This window comes from Amblyraja radiata, chromosome 18 (assembly GCF_010909765.2).
Source record: "Amblyraja radiata isolate CabotCenter1 chromosome 18, sAmbRad1.1.pri, whole genome shotgun sequence".
Taxonomy (NCBI): Eukaryota; Metazoa; Chordata; class Chondrichthyes; order Rajiformes; family Rajidae; genus Amblyraja; species Amblyraja radiata.
Window position 1 is genome coordinate 30,692,164 of NC_045973.1, and position 21,570 is coordinate 30,713,733.

Here is a 21,570-nt window from a genome sequence, read left to right on the forward strand (position 1 = left end):
ACCAGTGAGGCCGCCTAAGGTCACACATAGTGAGTTAATGAGTCAATTTGTTTACACAGCAAGTAGGGGTTAAAAAGCCTTGTTTGACATTCTTCTGAGGATAAAAGCTGCCTCCAGCAGGAATTAAGAGAAAACTGGAAAGGCTTAAGTATTAGGCAATGCCTCAAAAAGCGGGCTAGGACTTTATTTCTAGGAGCGCAAGAGGAATAGATAGGTTAAACTTACAGTGTCGCTTGCGCAGAGAAGGGGAATCAAGAGGACATAGGGTTAAGATGAGCGGGGAAAGATTTAATAGGAACATGAAGGGTAACTTTATTACACAAAGGGTGGCGGGTGTAAGGAATAAGCTGCCGGAGGAGGTCGTTGGGGCAGGCATTATCGCAATGTTTAAGAAATATTTGGACAGGAACGTGGATAGGATAGATTTAGAGAGATATGGGCCAAATGCAGGCAGTGGGACCAATGTAGATGTGGCATGCTGGTTGGCATGGGCAAGTTGGGCCAAAGAGCCTATTCCCCACAGTAAGACTCTCTATGACTCTATTTGCCAAAATCACTGCACGCATCCTACCAGCTCCAACATAATCCCACTCCAAGTAACGGCAACATCTCTGGATCAAAGGAATGGGAGACCCTTCTTCAGATGGAGAGTCAAGGGAGAGGGAGCCACAGAGATATGGAAGGGTAAGGTGTGAAAACAAGAGATCAAAGGGGATGAAGCTCCAGATCAGGTTGCCCCTCAGGATCCCATTAAATCCTGCCCCTCTCACCTCGTGCTGTCTTTATATCCCTCATTCTGCTGCACATTTTAACACAATGCAAATGTGCCTCTGTCTCAGTGACTTGGTATTAACGCAGAACGATTCATGGAGAAACTCAACGCTGGACAAGTGGGAAAAAGCAGTTGCTGGCAGTGCTACTGACCCACCGTGGGACGGTGATGGGGCAGGGAGGGGTGATGGGGCAGGGAGGGGTGATGGGGCAGGGAGGGGTGGTGGGGAGGGGAGGGGTGACAGGGCGAGGAGGGGAGGGGTGGTGCGGAGGGGTGGCGGGGAGGGATGTGGTGTTGAGGAGGGGAGGGGTAGCGTGGAGGGGTAGCGGGGAGGGGCGGCGATGGTAAAACCCACGAGTCCACCCGGTGGAGAGAAGGTCTGAGCTGACTCTTCACATCCCAGATCAGGAACAATGAAAGGTGTCACAAAAAGAGCAGAAGGAGGCTTGGTTTCTTCCACATGGATTAATGTGCAACAGACACAAAGGCTCCTTTGTGTTGCACGGCCTTTATTTGGAATGCTAGGAACTCAGCTCTTGGCCTTAGACTGTTGAATCTGCGTAAGCAGAGCTCAGTCCGAGTGTCTATAAAAAACAGATTTAAAACCTGCACTGTAAGTCTCAGTCTAAAGTAAAGTGAACTGCAGATGGTGGTTTACTAACAAGTACGTGCTGGAGTAACTGAGCAGGCCAGGCAGTATCTCTGGAGGACATGGATAGGTGACGTTTCGGGCTGCCAAATGGGGAAAAAGCAGGAACGGGGTTCTAATTTTGGATGATCATCCATGATCATATTGAATGGTGGTGCTGGTTTGGGGCCGAATGGCCTACCCCTGCACCTATTTTCTATGTTGATCCCTGTTCTCCAGAGATGCTCAGTTACTCCAGCACTATTTATTTTCAAGCTTCAGGTCGAGACCCTTTTTCGGACCATCGATCCATCCATTTGCGAGACAGCTGCTGTTTTAACTCCGGGTCTCGTTTAAGGTAGTTCTTGCCAGATAACATGAAATGGATTATTTCTCTGGAATGTCGGAGGTTGAGGGGAGATCTTATAGAAGTGTATAAAATCAGGAGAGGGACCGTCGCACGTACGCTGAAATCTCACAATTACGATTTGCAAAACAAAATTGGTCAATGCTGCTCGCACAGCGGAATAAAAACTCAACTTATCTCATTCCACCTTTCTCCAAAGTCATGAGCTAATTTCAGTTCCAGGCACCCGCCACCCTCTGTGTAAAAAAAACCTGATCGCACATCTTTAAACTTTGACCCTCTCACCATATGCCCTCTAGTGTTATAGCCCACGGTACGAGTTCATTCCAAGAGCTCTCCCGAGTTAAAAAAAATTCAAACTCATGGTAAGCACTGAGAATGAATGTAGCGGGTACGTCGGAGCTCGGGGACGTCTCTTAACGCTAACGGCAGGTACTCGGGAAGACTCGCTAACGGCAGGTAAGCACGGGAAGACTCGTGAAGATTTTTCAACATGATGAAAAATGTCCACCGGAGCCCCGAGTACCGACGAGTGGCCATTACCATAAATCTCCGCGTTCGAATCAGGGCAGACTCGGGAGAGCTCTTGGAATTAACTCGTACCGTGAGACAGGGGTTTTAGACATTGGCATTGGGAAAAAGACTGAATACATTAATCATGCGACTGATGATTTTATATACTTTGATCAGGCCTCCCCTCAGACCCCGCTGTTCCAGGGGAAACAATCCAAATATGTCCAACCTCGCCTCATAGCTCATACCCCCTAATACTGGGAGTATTCTGGTAAATATCTAAATGTATGAATAAGTAGATTGTGACCAAGAAGGTTCTCCATGTCTTCTCAAACATCTTCACTTAAGGTCAAGATGTCTCCTACATACAATGGATTGTGACAGAGTTGACCATGTTGCACCTTCTCCTGGAGGTCATGTTATAATCCTCCAGCAGGTATGGCTGAGAGTTGATAAGTTTGGTTTAGAGATACAGCATGGAAACAGGCCCATCGGCCCATCGAGTCCGTGCTGTATCTCCAAAGTCGAGAGTTCAATGAACCTGCAATCACATCTCTGGGCTGTAGAGGGAAACCGGAGCGCCTGGTGGAAGCCCACGCGGTCACACGGAAAACGTGCAAACTCCACACAGACAGCAATCCGAGATGAGGATCGAACCCGGGTCTCCGGTGCTGTGAGGCAGCGACTCCACCCGCTGCGCCACTGTGCCGGCCTCGAGATGGTCAAGCCCATTGCAATCCCATCTCTCAGTAAGCCCAGTAACTAAGCAGAGCACTCCAGGCCACACGCAACATAATGATACCATGTCACACGCATGAGTACACACAAAGACATCGACTTTAAAGTGCTCGACAGAAGAGGCCTGATCCTAATTATCAGTCACAACTTTGCACATATTAGGAAACCTGGCTTCAATTATTTTTCTTGGCACTGGGTAGTTTCTCCGTGTTAGTTTCCCTTTCAGTGGCTTGTTTCGCTGTGCTGTGTCCGCCAAGATGATCTCACCAACTCAACTCTGTCCACATCCAACATGTGTCAAGACATTCCCCCCCCCCCCCCCTCCTCCACTGTACTGCCAAATTTTGCCAGGACAGGATATCGTGGAAAATGTCAACACACGCACCTCCCTCCTGTCCATAGCGGGACTTCATGACAGAAGGTGTGAGGCAGAAGGATTGAAGAGTTGAAGACTGAATTGTGAGCCACTGAAGCCACAGAGCTGCTGCCTCACAGCACCAGAGACCCGGGTTCGATCCTGACCTCGGGTGCTGTCTGCGTGGAGTTTGCACATTCTACCTGTGACCGTGTGGGTTTTCCCTGGTTCCCTCCCACATGTGCAGGTTTCTAAGTTAATTGACCTCCGAAAATTGCCCATGGAATGTAGGGAGAGGGTGCGAAAGTCAGCGAGCATAGAACTAGTGATGGGCAGCTTGGTCTTGGTCGGCCGAAAGATAGATCAGCCATGATTGAATGGCGGAGTAGACTTGATTGGCCAAATGGCCTAGTTCTGCTCTAAGAACATATGAACTTTGTGGAACAGTTCGGGTCGGAAACCTTCTTCAGTCTGAACCAGGATTCCAACCCGAAACATCACGTATCCATGTTCTCCAGAGATGCTGCTTGACCCGCTGAGTTACTCCAGCATTTTTTGTCCATTAGCAAGCTATTGTGCCAGAGAGGCCAGTGGGAAGAATCCTTGAAAAGACTTGTAGACAGTATAACGTTATCAGCATGCGAAATAAACTGGAGAGATTCGACATCAATGGATAAAACATCAAACAAATTCAAAGTGGGAAGCTTCTGCCAACAGTCTCTTTGTGACATCTTTAATTGATAATATCACATTTGTCACAGGGAGATTATTTCAACGTTGGCTTTAATTTCTATTTGGGTAAACTCTTTTGGGTTTGGGCGGCACGGTGACACAGCGGTAGAGTTGCGGCCTTACAGCGCCAGAGACCCGGGTTCAATCCTGGCTACTGTGGGCTTAGTCTGTACGGAGTTTGTACGTTCTCCCCGTGACCTGCGTGGGTTTTCTCCGTGATCTTCGGTTTCCTCCCACACTCCAAAGATGTAGAGGTTTGTAGGTTAATTGGTTAGGTGTAAGTGTAAACATTGTCCCCAGTGTAGGACAGTGATAACACGTGGGGATCGTTGGTCGGTGCGGACTCGGTTGGCCGAAGGGCCTGCCTGTTCCACGCTGTAAACTCTAAACTAAACTAAAACGTACATTTGACTAGCACCTTTGATGACAGCAGAGCATTGCGCACTTTCACTGTAGGAAGTGCAGCAGGTGGAATGTGTTCAAGGGGGTCCCAGAGATGACAAGGAGATTATCTCTGCACATTCAGACCGAGGGAGATGTATTGGGCAGGTCACCAGAAGGAGCACACCCTGCTCTTCTGCAGAACCGTTGCACAAGACAGACATAACGTGCTGGACACTAACTCAGCTGGTCAGGCAGCATAATAACCAAATAGCCACGTGTAAGCTGGCACCTCCATTCACAGCGGTGGAAACGGTCAGGCCTTTTAAGCGATTCATTGTTAAGTCATGTCTCTTGAGAAATGTGTAGGAAGGAACTGCAGATGCTGGTTTACACTGAAGATAGCCACAAAATGCTGGAATAACTCAGCGGGCCAGGCATCATCTCTGGATAGAAGGAATGGGTGATGTTTCGGGTCGAGACCCTTCTTCAGACTCGTCTGACTGATTTAAAGTCTGTTAAGACTGCGTCTATCTTCTCTTAAGTAATCCTCTGTTTCCTCTATTTCACTATACATCCACATGTTAGCTTGATGTAGCATAGACACACAGAGAAACAATTAGTAGTTATGGCCTCTGACCCTTCATTTCTACTCCCTCATTCACTGAGAACATGGCAGCTCTGAGGTAGATGGTGGAATAGGCAATAGACAATAGGTGCAGGAGTAGGCCATTCGGCCCTTCGAGCCAGCACCGCCATTCAATGCGATCATGGCAGATCATCCACAATCAGTACCCCGTTCCTGCCTTCCTTCCATACCCCTTAACTCCGCTATCCCTAAGTGCTCCATTTAACTCCCTCTTGAAAGCATCCACAATAAATATCACCAATCATTTGGCCTGGACCGGCCACATCAAAGCTATGAACAAGAAGGCACACCAATGCCTCTAATTCCTGAGGAGGGCTGAGGAGGTTCGGCATGTCCCCAACAACCCCATCACCTCGCGGCCATTTCCCACTGCTTTCACCCCACCAACACGCCATTGGGCGATGGCTGGAGCCAGCAGGGTGGGCATTGAGGCTTTAGAGGAGCTGGTGCAAAGCTTGTGGAACCCAAACCTAGTCTGAGCTGCCTCACTGATGTGTGCTCACTCTGACCTGCTGATCCTATTTGCATTTATCTTACCATTTACACAGCTCAAGTTCCCCAAAAGTGGCAAATGTCAAGTCGTGGTTCATGTCTCGGCGTCAGGTTGTCAGCAACAGTGAGTAAGGAGACACCGTGTCATCAGACTTGTTTTCTGTCCTCGCATCTACTTACAGACCATGACAGAAGGGGGCAAAGTACCAAGCACTGCTATTGTGGGGAACAGGTTGCGGCATTTTATTGTCACATGTACCTGAGCTACAGTGAAAGCCTCCAAACAGATATGATAATACAACACATAAACACAATTGAGTCAAGCTCAACTACAATAGAAGACATGTTGTAGGATGGAACTGCAGATGCTGGTTTAAACTAAAGAGAGACACAAATGCTGGAGTAACTCAGCAGGACAGGCAGCATCTCTGGATAGAAGGAAGTTTTGGTGACGTTTTGGGTTGAGACCCTTCTTCAGCCTGAATTTATACATTTCCCCTAGTGTGCAGGATAGTGCCATTGTACGGGGCGATCGCAGGTCGGCACGGACTCGGTGGGCCGAAGGGCCTATTTTCTCGCCGTCTTCTGTAAACTAAACTTAACTAAACTCCTTCTAGAGTCTGCAGCAGCTGTTTCCTTGCGCGCTCCTCCCCACCACTTAGTCTGATGGGTATTGGGATGAGCTCATACAGCAGGACTGCAAGTTAATTCTCTGGCCAGTCCCTCCAACCCCGTATATCGAGCAGGTGGTGTGTAGCTGAACAGCCTGTCGTGGGGAAGTTGACATGTTCAGCTGTGTCGGTCCCAGAGTTACAAGTCATTCATTTATGTCTTACTGTATCCACCAGTGCCGCATGTCTGGAACTCAACGAAGATACTGTAGCTCTGTGGGATGAAGTGGGACAGATAACCTGAAGCTATTTACTGGGCAGTTAAACGCCAACTAGTTTAGTTTAGTCCGCACCAACCAACGATCACCCATGGACTAGTTCTATCCTGCACATTAGGGACAATTTACAGAAGCCAATTCATGTAGAAACCTGTGGGTGGAAACCAGTGCACCCGGAGAAAACCCACGTGGTCACAGGGAGAATGTACAAGCTCCACACAGACAGCACCCGTAGTCAGGATCGTGAGGCAGCAACTCTAACGCTGCGCCACTCTGACCTGATAGGGGAAAATTCACAGACCTCCTAGCCTGAAAGATATTAGTTAACCAGATGGGTTTTAACAACCATTTAATAACCATTACCGAGACGAGTTTTCACTTTCAACAACTTCAGATAATTTAATTAAGTGAACTCAAATTCCGCAGCTGCCATGGTGGGATTTGGACGTACATTTCCGGATTACACGTCTGATATTTTAACCGCTGCATAACTACCATATCCCTTCACTGTTAAAAGTAAGCATCTTGTTAGGGGAGGCAACCCGCTGAGGTTTCCCAGCCTGGCCGATGTTATTCCAGGTCCACACAGATGCGGTTGAATCTTACCTGCAATCTAAAATGACCAAGGGTGCAATTTCGTTCAGGGCTAGGTAAGGATCGCCAACACTTCACGTTGCCTCGGCAAGACCAGCAGCATAATCAAGGACCAATCTCACCCCCGCTCTCTCCCTCTCCCATCAGGCAAGAGGTACAGAAGTGTGAAAACACACACCTCCAGATTCAGGGACAGTTTCGTCCCAGCTGTTATCAGGCAACTGAACCATCCTATCAGCAGTACCAAACTAAACTTAACACTTGCTTGAGTCTGTAGAAGGGTCTCGACCCAAAACGTCACCCATTCCTTCTCCCTAAAGATGCTGCCTGTCCCGCTGAGTTACTCCAGTATTTTGGGTCCATCTACTTGATTGATCTTTCTGATTATGTGTTTGGCAAATTGAGAACACTGAGTCGGCGGTTTAGAGGAATGGATTTTAGATGTGGGGGGAGAGGGGGCGATGACAGGACCCCTGTCGATTTTAGGCGGCCGTAGTCTGCCTGTCAAACGGTGCTTCTGAGACAATTAGCTGTGGGCTCACTCACGTGTAAGTCTTTTCCTGCCCAGTTGCACTCCTCTCTCCACTCCACAGGAGCCGGCCAGTAAATCTGAAAGATAGACAACCAGAGAGAGTTCAATGCCACACCAGCCTGTCAGAACGTCAGGTCATGAACCATCCTCACCGCGATCCACAGTTACTGGCCCAGTCTGCGCAATTAACAAAAAAACGTTCACGAGTGCAAGACTGATCTGCCAACAGAACGTTAACCCATTGCTACCCGTCACTTCCGCAGTTAAAAATGTAGATGAATACAGAAGGTTGGTTTAGTTTAATTTAGAGATACAGCGCGGAAACAGGCCCTTCGGCCCACCGGGTCCGCCCCGACCAGCGATCCCTGCACATTAACACTATCCTACACCCACTAGGGGCAATTTTTACATTTACCATGCCAATTAACCTGCAAACCTGTACGTCTTTGGTGTGTGGGAGGAAACTGAAGATCTCAGAGAAAACCCACGCAGGTCACGGGGAGAACGTACAAACTCTGTACAGACAGCACCCGTAGTCGGGATCGAACCCAGGACTCCGGCGCTGCATTTGCTGTAAGGCAGCAACTCTACCACTGCGCCACCATGACCGCCCTAGTTGGGAGGTCATGTTACAGTTGCCCAAGTAATTGGGTTAGTTTAGTTTAGCTCAGAGATACAGTGCAGGAACAGGTCCTCCCCCCCACCAACACCCCACCCCCCGAGTCTGCACCGACCAGACATTCCCGTTACACTAGCATGTACTACACGCTAGGGACAATTTACAATTTTGACCAAAGTTAGTTAACCTACAAATCTGTACGTCTTTTGGAGTGTGGGAGGAAACCGGAGTACCTGGGGAAAACCCACGCGGCCATGTGGAGAACGTAGAAACGCCATACAGACAGCACCCGTAGTCAGGATCGAACCCGGGTCTCTGGCGCTGTAAGGCAGCAACCCTACCACTGTGCCATTGTGCCGCCACTTGTTTTGCATGCTATCCCAAAATCAGATCTACCATACATGGATACAAACAGTTCAAACTCCAGTACAACGAGCAAAGGGGAAGATACAGAGTGCGGAATATAGTTCTCAGCTGCTTCAGTTCCAATGTCCTCAATGGGGTGGAGGTGAATCCGAGTACCCTGGCTAATGGGAGGACCGTCCAGAAGCCTGATAATGGAGATCTCTGTGTAACTTCAAGCCAAGCTATGTACAAACTATATGTTAATGTTCTCGTGAAGTGCTGAGAGAATGTTGTGGTACCAGAGGAGACATTTTTTTAGGTGACAAGTCTGTTTATTCCAACAGTGCAGCACAGTAACAGGCCCTTCAGCCCACAATCCCTATGCTAAACAAGATGCCAGGTTACACTAATCTCCTCTGCCTGCATGTGATCTATATACCTCCATTCCCCGCATAGCCATGTGCCTATCTCAAATACACCATGATCGTATCTGCCTCCTCCACCATCCCCATTCAGTGTATTCCAGACACCAGCACCCTCTGTGTAAAAAACACATCCCCTTTAGACATCTCCAAGATAGACACAAAGCGCTGGAGTAACTCAACGGGTCAGACAGCATCTTTAGAGAAAAGGAACATGTGACATTTTGGGTCAAGACCCTTCTGTCTGAAGAAGGGACTTGACCCAAAACGTCACCTATTCTTTTTCTCCAGAGATGCTGTCTGATTCGCTGAGTTACTCCAGCGTTTTGCGTCTACCTTCGGTTTAAACCAACGGCTGCAGTTCCTGCCTGCTCAGTCCAAGAATTAGCCTGGTCAACCTTCTCTGCACTCGTTCCAGCTTAAACATTAAACATGAGAAACCCTGGAGAGAGGACATTAGTTCACAACACATCATTAACGTAGACTCCACACAGATAGAGGGGATCGAGGAAATGCCTACAAGCCAGGTTTCTCAGAACAATTACTTGCACAAAGTTAAACTGGCTCCGATGTTGCCCAGTGTGCGTTTGTTCTGTTCTCAATACTTTCTGCCAAAACATGTGATCTCGCAGTTAGCAAGATGGGCCTTTTGGATTGCTGACCAAAAAAACAGCAGAATCTCCTCTGTCTAATGCCCTATATCATACCATATACCTCGTGCACCATCTCGAGAACCAGAGAACATTGGTTTCTTTGACATCCTCGTATTGATCCATCTTCAACTGTTGTGTAGAAGATGTTTCCAATAGTGGGAGAGTCTAGGACCCGAGGGCACAGCCTCAGAATAAAAGGACGTACCTTTAGAAAAATGATTAGGAACAAGTTCTTTAGCCAGAGGGTGGTGAATCTGTGTCATTTATTGCCACAGACATTGGGAATCCACGTTATTGGGTATTCTTAAAGCAGAGCTTAATAGGTTCTTGGTTAGTAAGGCTGTCAGACATTGTGGGGAGAAGACAGGAGGATGGGTTGAGAGGGAAAAATAGATCAGCCATGATTGAATGGTGGAGCAGGCGTGATGGGCCGAATGACCTGATTCTGCTCCTATGTGTTGTGGTCTTGTTTCAGCCCAACTTGCCCACACCGACCAACATGTCGCATCAACACTGGTCCCATCTGCCTGTGCTTGGCCCATATCAGTCTAAACCTATCCTATCCATATGCTTGTCCAAATGTCTTATAAATGTTGTGATAGTACCTGCCTCAACTACCTCCTCTGGCAGCTCATTCCATATACCTACCGCCCTTGGTATAAAAAAAATCTCCCTCGGGTTCCTATTAAATCTTAGTCCTCCTTCACTTTAAACCCATGTCCTCTGCTTTTTGATTCCCCAACTCTGGGTAAAATAATAAGTGTATTTACCCTATCTATTCCATTATCTGGTCCTATCATACTATTTAGTTTAGTTTAGTTTAGAGATACAGCGCGGAAATAGGCCCTTTGGCCCACTGAGTCTGCGCCGACACTAACACTATCCTACATACACTAGGGGACAATTTACATTTATACCAAGCCCATTAGCCGACAAACCTGTACATCTATGGAGTGTGGAAGGAAATCAGAGCACCCGGGGAAAACCCACGCAATCACAGGAGAGATAGTACAAACTCCGTACAGACAGCACCCGTAGTCAGGATCGAACCTGTGTCTCTGGCGCTGTAAGGCAGCAGCTTTACCGCTGCACCACCGTGCTGCTAAAAACAAACAAGAGACGTATTCAAATGACGTCCTGGTATGACAGGGTTGTTCTTAGATGATCAGCGGAAGAAATTAAATTAATTTTCTTTGGAGTATAATAGAACAGGGAGTGATCTTAAATAAACATACAACATCCTTAGGGGCCGTGTCAGGGTGGGTGTTGGGATGTTTCCATCAGTGGCAGAATCTGCAACGAGGGAACAGAGGCGCGAGATGAAGAGGCCGTTTCATAATACTGACGTAGGTAGGAACTTGGGAGACAGTGAACTACAGATGCTGGAATCTTGAGGAAAGCATAAATCGCAGGTATAATTCAACGGGTCAGGCAGCATCCGTGCTGGAATGGACAGGCGACATTTCGGGTCGGGACCCTTCCTCAGACTGTTGTAGTACAGAGGAGAAAGCCCTCTCAACCCTTCTCCTGCCTTCTCCCCGTAACATTGGACATCCTCACTAATCAAGAACCTATCTACCTTAAAAATACCCAATGATAGCCTCCACACCCAATTCTGGCAATAAATTCCACAAATTCACCACCCTCTGGCTAAAGAAATTCCACCTCATCTCCATTCTAAAGCAACGTCCGTTTATTAGGTACATGGATAGGATATGTTTGGAGGGATGGACTAAATGCCGGCAGGTGAGGCTCTTGTAGATGGGACATGTTGGTCAGTGTGGGCAAAGAGCCTGTTTCCATGCTGTATGGCTCTATAATTCTCTGACCACCTATTCTAATAATAATAATAATGGATGGGATTTATATAGCGCCTTTCTAATACTCAAGGCGCTTTACATCGCATTATTCATTCACTCCTCAGTCACACTCGGTGGTGGTAAGCTACTTCTGTAGCCACAGCTGCCCTGGGGCAGACTGACGGAAGCGTGGCTGCCAATCTGTGCCTACGGCCCCTCCGACCACCACCAATCACTCACACACATTCACACACAGGCAAAGGTGGGTGAAGTGTCTTGCCCAAGGACACAATGACAGTATGCACTCCAAGCGGGATTCGAACCGGCTACCTTCCGGTTGCCAGCCGAACACTTAGCCCATTGTGCCATCTGGTGTCCCTATTCTGACTCAGACTCTCACAACACTGGAAACGTCTTCTCCACATCCACTCTATCTTGGCTCTGATATAACTCTGATCTAGTGCAGTAACTGTTGATGTGGTACCTAGCTGGCTGTCTTTTGGAAATCCAAATTCACTGCATCTTTCAGTTGCCTTTTATCCACACGTGTTTCCTGACAGAATTTGTCAAATACAATTTCCCATTTATAAGATCATGTTATTTCCACTTGATTGTGTTATGATTTACTAAATGTTCTGCTATTATTGTTCTGTAATGGATTCCAGCATTTACACATTGACAGACGTTAGGCTAACTGGCTTACTTGACTGCGGGACCCGAGTAATTTAACATCTGCGGAAAAACAGAGTCACTTCCAAAGAAGAGAGAATGACAGGAGAAAATCCTTGCAGGACAAATCTACAGATCAAATAAACAGAGGCACAGCTGATAGATTTGGTAGTAAACAGCCGCTGCCCCACACCGCAAGAGACCCTGGTTCGATCCTGACCTCAGGCGCTGTCTGTGTGAGGTTTTCATGTCCTCCCTGTGACTGTGTGGGTTTCCTCCAGGTGCTCCAGTTTCCTCCCACGCCCCAAGACGTGTGGGTCGATAGGTTAATTGGCTCTCTGTAAAATTGCCCCTAATGTATAGGGAGTGGATGAGAAAGTGGGATAACGTGGAACTAGTGTGAGCGGGTGATCGATGTTCGGCGTGGACTTGGTAGGCCGAAGCCTGTTACCATGTGGTATCTCTAAACAAATTCAAAACCAAATGTAATAACAAGCGATTGCAGACACTGGTTTGTACCAAAGTCTGAAGAAGGGTCCCGACCCAAAATGTCACCTATCCATTCTCTCCAGAGCTGGCCACCGATCAGAGGACCCGGTGAACCGCGACCTGCAGGGGCGGAAACGCCAAGCCGGCACATGCTCGCCCCCCCCCCCTCCCGCTGGCAAACACAGGACCCGGCCAACCACAACCTACAGGGAGGGGATCCCGCCGAACTAGCCCCTTCTCGACCCCCGAAGGCCAGAGACCATGAAGATGGAGCCGGTGATGACGGATGCGACAGGCGAGGAGCACGGCCGGTGGGAGAGGGGAGGGAACCAAGGTCTGGCTTACAATGCCTTTGAGGTCAGCTGCAGGAGACACTCCCAGGGAAACAAAGGTGGGCGGGGCGAGGAGAGGAACATTGCATCCAAAGGAGATGATGACTGCAGGCCCTGCAGTAGCCTGGGGCTTAGATCAGGCAACATTCTTAAGAACTAGAGCGTGGACGGACTTTGATAATGGCACCTCTTGCACGTGAGCTCAGTAGACTATTTCTGTACATTTCGCTAATCGAGGATGTGCTTAGGTATGGGAATCACGTTGCTAGTTTCACTGTTCATATCACTTCATTTTCACCTCTTCCACAGCCAACAATGGACCATTGTGGGCTCCACCTTTCCTGAGTCATCGATGCCGGCTGTGCTTTGTTCTGTACCTTTTCATGCCTCTAGTTTCTCATAGAGTCACACAGTGATGCAGTGTGGAAACAGGCCCTTGTCCCAGCTACATGTCACAGCAACACTAGTCCCACTTGACTGCACTTGGTCCATATCCCTCCAAACCTGTCCTATCCATGTACCTGTCTAACTGTTTCTTAAACATTGGGATAGTCCCAGCCTCAACTACCTCCTCTGGCAGCTTGTTCCATACACCCACCACCTTTTGTGTGAAAAAGCTACCCCTCAGATTCCTACTAAATCTTTTCCCCTTCACCATGAACCTATGGTCCTTGATTCCCCTGGGCAAAAGACTGTGCATCTACTTGATCTATTCCTCTCATGATTTTGTACGCATCTATAAGATCACCCCTCATCCTCCTGCGCTCCATGGAATAGAGGCCCAGTCTACTCAACCTCTCCCTGTAGCTCACACCCTATAGTCCTGGCAACATCCTCGTAAATCTTTTTTGCACTATGGGAATTTCACTCGCCCCCCCTGCAGGAACTATACATCAGGAGGTGCAACTCCAGAGCCAATAAAATCATGGGAGACCCCTTCCACCCATGCAACGGACTGTTCCAGCTGCTACAGTCAGGCAAACGCCTCCGTTGCCATGCGGTGAGAACAGAGAGGTTGAGAAGGAGTTTCTTCCCAGAGGCCATTCGGACTGTAAATCTCACCAGGGACTAACTTTACTGAACGTTTTTCCTTCCAATATTTAATATGCAAAAGAAAATGTGTGTGTTTATGATTGTGTTTATAGTTTGTTTGGTTGTTTGGTTGTTTGTTTTTTGCACAAAGTCCGCGAGCATTGCCACTTTTCATTTCACTGCACATCTCGTATGTGTATGTGACGAATAAACTTGACTTGACCTGACTTGAACCCTTTCAAGCTTGACAATATCTTTCCTGTAACATGGTGCCCAGAACTGAACACAATATTCTAAATGTGGTCTCACCAACGTCTTATACAACTGCAACATGACCTCCCAACTTCTATACTCAATACTCTGACTGATGAAGGCCAAAGTGCCAAAAGCCTTTTTGACCACCTTATCTACCTGTGACTCGACCTTCAAGGAACCATGCACCTGTACTCCTAGATCCCTCTGCTCTACAACACTACCCAGAGGCCAACCATTTACTGTGAAGGTCCTGCCCTCATTCAATGTCCCAAAATGCAACACCTCACATGTCTCTGTATTAAAATCTATCAACCATTCCTCCGCCCACCTGGCCAATCGATAAAGATCCAGCTGCAATCGTTCACAACCATCTTCACTATCTGAAAAACCACAAACTTTAGTATCATCAGCAAACTTGCTAATCATGCCCTGAGTATGTTCTCATCCAAATCATTGAAGTAGATGACAAACAGAAATGGCCCCAGTACCGAACCCTGAGGCACACCATTAGTCACAGGAATCCAATCGGAGAAGCAACCTTCCAGCATCACCCTCTGCTTCCATCGATGGAGCCAATTTGCTATCCATACAGCTATCTCTCCTTGGGTCCCATGTGATCTAACCTTCCACAGCAGCCTACCATGCAGAGCCTTGTTGAACTCCTTACTGAAGTTCATGTACACAACATCTACAGCTCCGCGCTCATCCACCTTTTTGGTCATGTCTTCAAAAAAATCAATCAGATTAGTGAGATACAACTTCCCACGTACAAAGCCATGCTGACTGTCCCTAATCAGCCCTTGCCCATCCAAATGCCTGTATATCCTATCCCTCAGAATACTCTCCAGTAACTTGCAAACTACAGATGTTAAGCTCACCGGCCTATGGTTCACAGCATTTTCCCTACAGCCCTTCTTGAAAAGTGGTACAACCTTTGTCACCCTCCAATCCTCTCCTGTATTTAAGGACGACTCGTAAATTTCAACCAGGGCTCCCGCAATTTCTTCTCTAGTTTCCTGCAATGTCTTCGGATATATCTGATCTGGCCGTGGAGATTTGCCTACCTTCAAACACGACAGTACCTTCAGAATTTCTTAGACGTAACCCTGACTGCCCTCAAGACACTTCCAGTGAATGCTCCAATTTCCTCCATCCTACTGTATTTCTCCTCAGTAAATACAGAGGAGAAATACACATTTAAGACCTTGCCCATCTCCTGTGGCTCCACACAGAGATGACTGCTATGATTCCTGAGAGGTCCCACTCTCTCTCTAGTTACCCTTTTCCCCCTTATGTGTTTATAAAATCTTTTGGGATTGTCCTTAATGCTACCCGCCAGAGCTATCTCCTGGCCCCTTTTTGCCCTTCTGATTTCCTTTTTTAGTTTACTCCTTAGTTCCCGAAGCTCCTCCAGGGATGCACTTGATCCCAGCTGCCTATACCTGTCCCATGCATCATTCTTGTTTTTGACTAACATCGCAATTTCCCTCGTCAGCCAAGCTTCCTTACGTTTGCCTGCTTTGCCCTTCACTCTAACAGGGACATGCACATCCTGAACTTTCTTCAGTACACTTTTAAAAACATCCCACTTGTCTGATGTTCCTTTCCCCTCTAATAACCTGCTCCAGTCAACTTGAGCGAGACCTTCTCTCATACGCTCAAAGTTGGCCTTATCCCAGTTGAGCATTTTAACACGTGGATCCTCTCCGTCCCTATCCATAACTATCATAAATTAATCAAACTGTGGTCACTGGTCCCAAAAGGCTCCTCCACACACACTTCTATACTTGCCTCTCCCAATTTCCCAATACTAGATCCTCTGACTCTCAGTCTGAAGACGAGTCTCGACCTGAAGCACACCTATTCCTTTTCTCCAGAGATTCTGCCTGACCCGCTGAGTTACTCCAGCGTTTTGTGTCTGTTTTGGGAATACTATAATGTCCTGCGTGTAAGAAAAGCATTTCACTGTACATGTGCACGTGACATTAATAGCCCCATGGCACCATTAGGTGCACAGTCCAGGCTGGGTTACCGCACGCGAGCTGAACTCACCTTCTTCTCGTGCTTGCTGATGTTGTTCAGGTTGAGAGCAATGAGGTAATTCTTGGCACCCACAAACAACTGGCCTCTCTCCTCATCCAGTAGCAGAGTGTTGTAGCAGCAGGAATAATTCAGCTGGTAGGTGATAACGCCACGGAAAAGCAGATCTGAAAAGACCAAACACCCACACGTCAGCTGCTGTGTCGAAGGGCAATAGGCCACACGTGCGAGAATATAGGCCATCACGTTCCAGAGTGATTTCCTATCCAATTTGTGGTACCTGGTCACGTTGCAGAGTGTAGCCTAGATACTGGATACAACTCGTCCGACCAAGCATTGGTGGTCCAAACCCACTGCTTGGGTTTGGACCACCAATAAATCACCCTTATACGAGTCAGGCAAGTAGACAAAGAAGATTCAAATCTATCCCTGCTTGCAATAAGGAATGGGCAGTATATACTGCTCTCACAAACAATGGCCATCTTCAAGAAATATTCAAGCATAAAACATAGAACAGTACAGCACAGGAACAGGCTCTATGGTCCACAATGTCCATGCTAAACATGATGCCAAGATACAGTAATCTCCTCTGCCTGCACATGGTCCACATCTAAAAGCCACTTAAATGTTGCAATCGCATGTGCCTCCACCACCACCCTTGGCAGCGCATTCCAAGCACCCACCACTCTCTGCATAGAAAATCATCCCGCATATCTTGTGGGGTGTGTGTGTGTGCGTGTGTGTGTGTGTGTGTGTGTGTGTGTGTGTGTGTGTGTGTGTGTGTGTGTGTGTGTGTGTGTGTGTGCGTGTGCGTATGCGTGTGCTTGTGTGTGTGCGTATGCGTGTGCTTGTGCATGTGTATAATCACATCTTCTCGAAAAAACAATGCGCTAACGGTAAAAAATTTACATATTCCGGTAGAGATTTATCCCGTGGAATCCGAAATCGTCTTATCTGAAAAATTCATGTTTATTTCTCGAGTTATTAATCAAAATGTTCACAAATCTGAAGAAACTTTGAAAATAAAACCGGCTGGCTTTGGCTGATGACGTCACAATGGGTCTGTGCGCTGTGTGCATGCGCAGCGAGTGACGCCGCTCGCTGCCCAGCCGCTCGACCCGCTCCCCTCCTCCTCTCCTCCCCTTCCCCCCTCCTCCTCTCCTCCCCCCTCTCCTCTCCCCCCCCTCTACCCCCCTCTCTGTTTCTGCCCCTCTCTCTCTGCCTCTGTCTCTCTGTCTCTGCCCCTCTCTCTCTGCCCTCTCTCTCCCTCTCTAGATGCGCCTGCAAGTTGGGGGCTATGCATCAGTGGATAGGGGTGGGGTGGGGTAAATGGAGACAATGAATAATATTAATATAATATCAAGGGGGGTGGTTATTGTGTGTGTGTGGGGGGTCTTTAGTGTGTGTATGTGTGGGGGGGTGGGGGGGGGTGGTTAGTGTGTGTGTGTGACGCCGCAGGCTGATCCCCCACACACCCAAGGGAAAGAGAGAGGGAAAGAGGGAATGAGAGAGAAAGAGGAGAGAGAGACTGGCCTCAGGCTGGGAGCTACAGTGCATTTTAATGTCAGCGGAAATTCAATGCAGCCAACTGCAACACAATGGAACAAAAAAAATGTGCAAACGTTAAAAACAAGTGGTGTTCTAAAGGTAAAAGATGAAGTTCAAATAGAAGGCCAAGGAGTCCTTAAAAGGTATAAAATGAAACACATTCAACCGATGCAGTATTCACTGAAGCCAAAAGGTGCTGGATCAGAATGCATGCCAACTCCTTTGGGTGAGGAGAGTTCAGTTAATTTTAATGTAGAGATACAGCATGGAAACAGGCCCTTCAGCCCATCGAGCCCATGCTGATCACCCATCACCTGCTCACACTAGTTCATAGTGATGCAGGTCCTTCAAGACTATACATGATGACAATCCAGCCGTCCACAGTTTACAGATACACGATAAAAGGAATAACGTTTAGTGCAAGACAAAGTCCAGTAAAGTCTGATTAAAAATAAAGGGTCTCAATACGGTAGATAGTCGTGGACTGCTGTTGTTGGCAAGGTGGTTCAGTTGCCTGTTAACAGCTGGGAAGAAACTGTCTCTGAACCTGGAGGTGTGCGTTTCACACTTCTGCACCTCTTGCCTGAATCACCTCTTTCAAACTCGATTCTTAGAGGTACTGCCGTGTTCTCTTATTCGTAACTCAACCGAATAATGAAAGGCTCGGATAGAGTGGATGTGGCAAGAATGTTTCCACTAGTGGGAGTCTGGGACCAGAGGCCATAGCCTCAGAATAAATGGATGTACCTTTGGAAAGGAGATGAGAGGGAATTTCTATCATCAGAGGGTGGTGAATCTATGGAGTTCGTTGCTGGAGAAAGCAGTGGAGGCCGTCAATGGATATTTTTAAGGCAAAGATTGATCGATTAGTAAAAGGCCTGTCCCACTTAGGCAATTTTTCAGCGGACTGCCGGCGACTGTCAAGTTCGAGGCAGTCGCCTGAAAAACTGGGAACTGGAACGGTGACTCAGAGTGGAACACAGACACACGCACGCACGCACACACACACACACAAACACATCGCAAAAGTGGGGGCCAGGGAAAGCGGGGGAGCGCGCCTGAAATTCACACGGTGCAAAGCCAACGTGATACACACACACACCGCGATGAACAGGAAGGGTAAGACGCCTAGCACAGTGTACGGTAAGTCCTTTAAAAGAGGGGGTGAAGGGGGGAGAAGGAGTGGAGACACTTTTAAGAAGCCAGACATCTTTTAATAAGCCAGAGATACACAGCTGTGAAGTTCGGCGGGCATTCAACATTACCGGTCGGTTATCCTTGGTTCTGAAAACTCGCGCTTACATTTTTTTCCCCCAATGAGCCAATGAAAATGCCCGGTCAGCAAAGGCGATTAACTAAAACTGACTACGACTACCTCGACTACCCATGACTACATGGCGACCCCACTACAACTGTATCTACGACTACAGGATTATCGATTTTCTCCATTGCGACCAATTTTTGGTTGCAGAAAATTTTTCAAAATTTGCGGCAACCATTCTGAGACCGCGACTAGTTCCCAGAATGCGGGAACTCTTCGCGACCATGAAGGAGACTCACCAGAGACCACCAGCGAACATGTGGCGATCATGAGACGAGCGCAGAGTATCCTGCACTCGCCTAAAAAGTCGCCTAAGTGGGACAGGCCCTTAAGGGTGAATGCAGGAGAATGGGGTTGAGGGGGAAAGATAGATCAGCCATGATTGAATGGCGGAGTAGACTTAAAGAGCCAAATGGCCTAATTCTGCTCCGATAACTTACGAACATGAACCTCATTCAGTTATCCCATGATTCTATTTTAGTCTTCTTATTTGTTGTAATACTTTGGACTGCACTACCATTCTTGTACCATTCTGCTGTTTTGATTAGTGCCTTTATTGCATTACTGTAGGCATACTGTCTACGCTGTGAGTTTCGTGAACAGGGATTTTCATTGTACCCTGGAGTATTTGACAATAAACTAATCTGGTTCTGAATTTAAACTGTAACTTTGCTAGCTGTTATCAGAACGTACATGTTTATTTCTATTTGTGCTATTAACTCACAGATCTTGTTGCAAACATCATGAACATTTAGATAAAGAGCTTTTAATTTTATCTTATCGTTTTTCCTTCCTCTGACTATTTGTTGGTGCCCCCTAATGCTTTTATACTCTGCTACTTCCTGATACCCTCTAGTTATCAACCCCAGTTATTCCCCTCTACTATTGCCTCCTTGTTTTTTCTTTGCTTTCCTAACTAGTCTGACACAGTGGTGCAGCAGTAGAGTACCAGAGACCCGAGTTCGATCCTGACCTCGGGTGCTGTCTGTACGGAGTTTTTCATGTGACTGCATAGGTTATCTCCGGGTGCTCCGGTTTCCTCCCACACTGCAAAAACGAACAGGTTTGTTGGTCAATTGGCTTCTGTAAATTCTTCCAAGTGTATAAGGTAGAACTAGTGTAAGGGTGATCGCTGGTCATCGCGGACATGGTACGCTGTATGTCTAAAGCTAAAAACTAAACGTTAGACTTTTAGACGCGCAAACAGGACCTTCAGCCCACTATGTCGACGCTGAACCCCCCCCTCATCCTTCCAAACTCCAGCGAGTACAGGCCAGGTGCCGGCAAACAGTCATCATACGTTAACGCAATCATTCCTAGGATCATTCTCGTAAATCTCCTCAAAACCCTCTCCAGCGCCAGCACATCTTTCCGCTGGTACGAGGCCTGAAACTGCACGCAATGTTATCCATGCAGACACAAAAAGCTTGAGTAACACTTCTGGAGAGAAGGAATGGGTGACACCAGCTTCACATTTTCACCCAACAAACAGCTACCAATAGCCTGTTTCCTTTATCATCGTAATGTTTTTGCATATCTTTCATTCATTGCTCTGTATCTCTCTACATCATCGTATGTATATCTCTCGTTTCCCTTCTCCCTACCTAGTCTCAAGAAGTTGACCCAAAACGTCACCCATTCCTTCTCTCCAGGGATGCTGCCTGCCCCGCTGAGTTACTCCAGCTTTTTGTGTCTATGTTCGGTTTAAACCAGCATCTGCAGTTCCTTCCTATACGTTATAGCTGTGGAGTTGGCTTTGGTGTAAATTTGGTCCCTACTGTGTAGTGTGTGCTGGTGTAACATGGATCACTGGTTGGTGCGGACTCAGTGGGCCGAAGAGCCTGTTTAGTTTAGAGATGCCGTGCTGAAACAGGCCCTTTGGCCAACCAAGTCTGCGCCCACCAGCAATACCCACACATTTATGCTATTCTACACACACTTGGGCCCATTTACAATTATACCAAGCCAGTGAACTTGCAAACCTGTACACCTTGGAGTGTCGGAGGAAACCCAGGCAGGTCACGGGGAGAACGTATGAACTATGTACAGACAGCACCTGTAGTCAGGATCGAACCTGTGTCTTCTGACGTTGTAAGGCATCAACTGTACCGCTGCGCCCCCATGCCACCACTGTTTCTGCACCGTATCTCTAAACTAAATTAAATTAAAAGAGGGCAGAGAAAGTGGGGGCATAAAGCCCACAGCTGGGCATTTCTATCACAGAGCAGGTGGGCCGCAAGGGGTTGAGTGCAGCTCAGTTGTGTATCGGATGCAGAAAGAGGAGTAAAGGGCATTGTTATGTTCAGCTTCCGCCTGAAATGGTGGGTGAACTCCTGAATGGCGATACCCTCCTTAGTTAACGTTAGTTCATTCTTAATTGATCCTGCTTGCTGCTAAATTGGGC

General features: G+C 47.6%; 1 protein-coding gene across 5 annotated transcripts in view; it reads right to left on the bottom strand.

The window, feature by feature from the left end:
- Positions 1-21,570, bottom strand: part of LOC116983325 (semaphorin-3B-like) — a 261,802-nt gene that overhangs the window by 52,201 nt on the left and 188,031 nt on the right. For all 5 annotated transcript variants that reach the window (XM_033037035.1, XM_033037033.1, XM_033037036.1 and 2 more), the window contains exons 3-4: positions 16,310-16,464; positions 7,657-7,719 (exon numbers count right to left, since the gene is read on the bottom strand). In XM_033037035.1, coding sequence (XP_032892926.1) covers positions 7,657-7,719; positions 16,310-16,464 — 218 coding nt within the window. The remainder of the gene's footprint in view (positions 1-7,656; positions 7,720-16,309; positions 16,465-21,570) is intronic.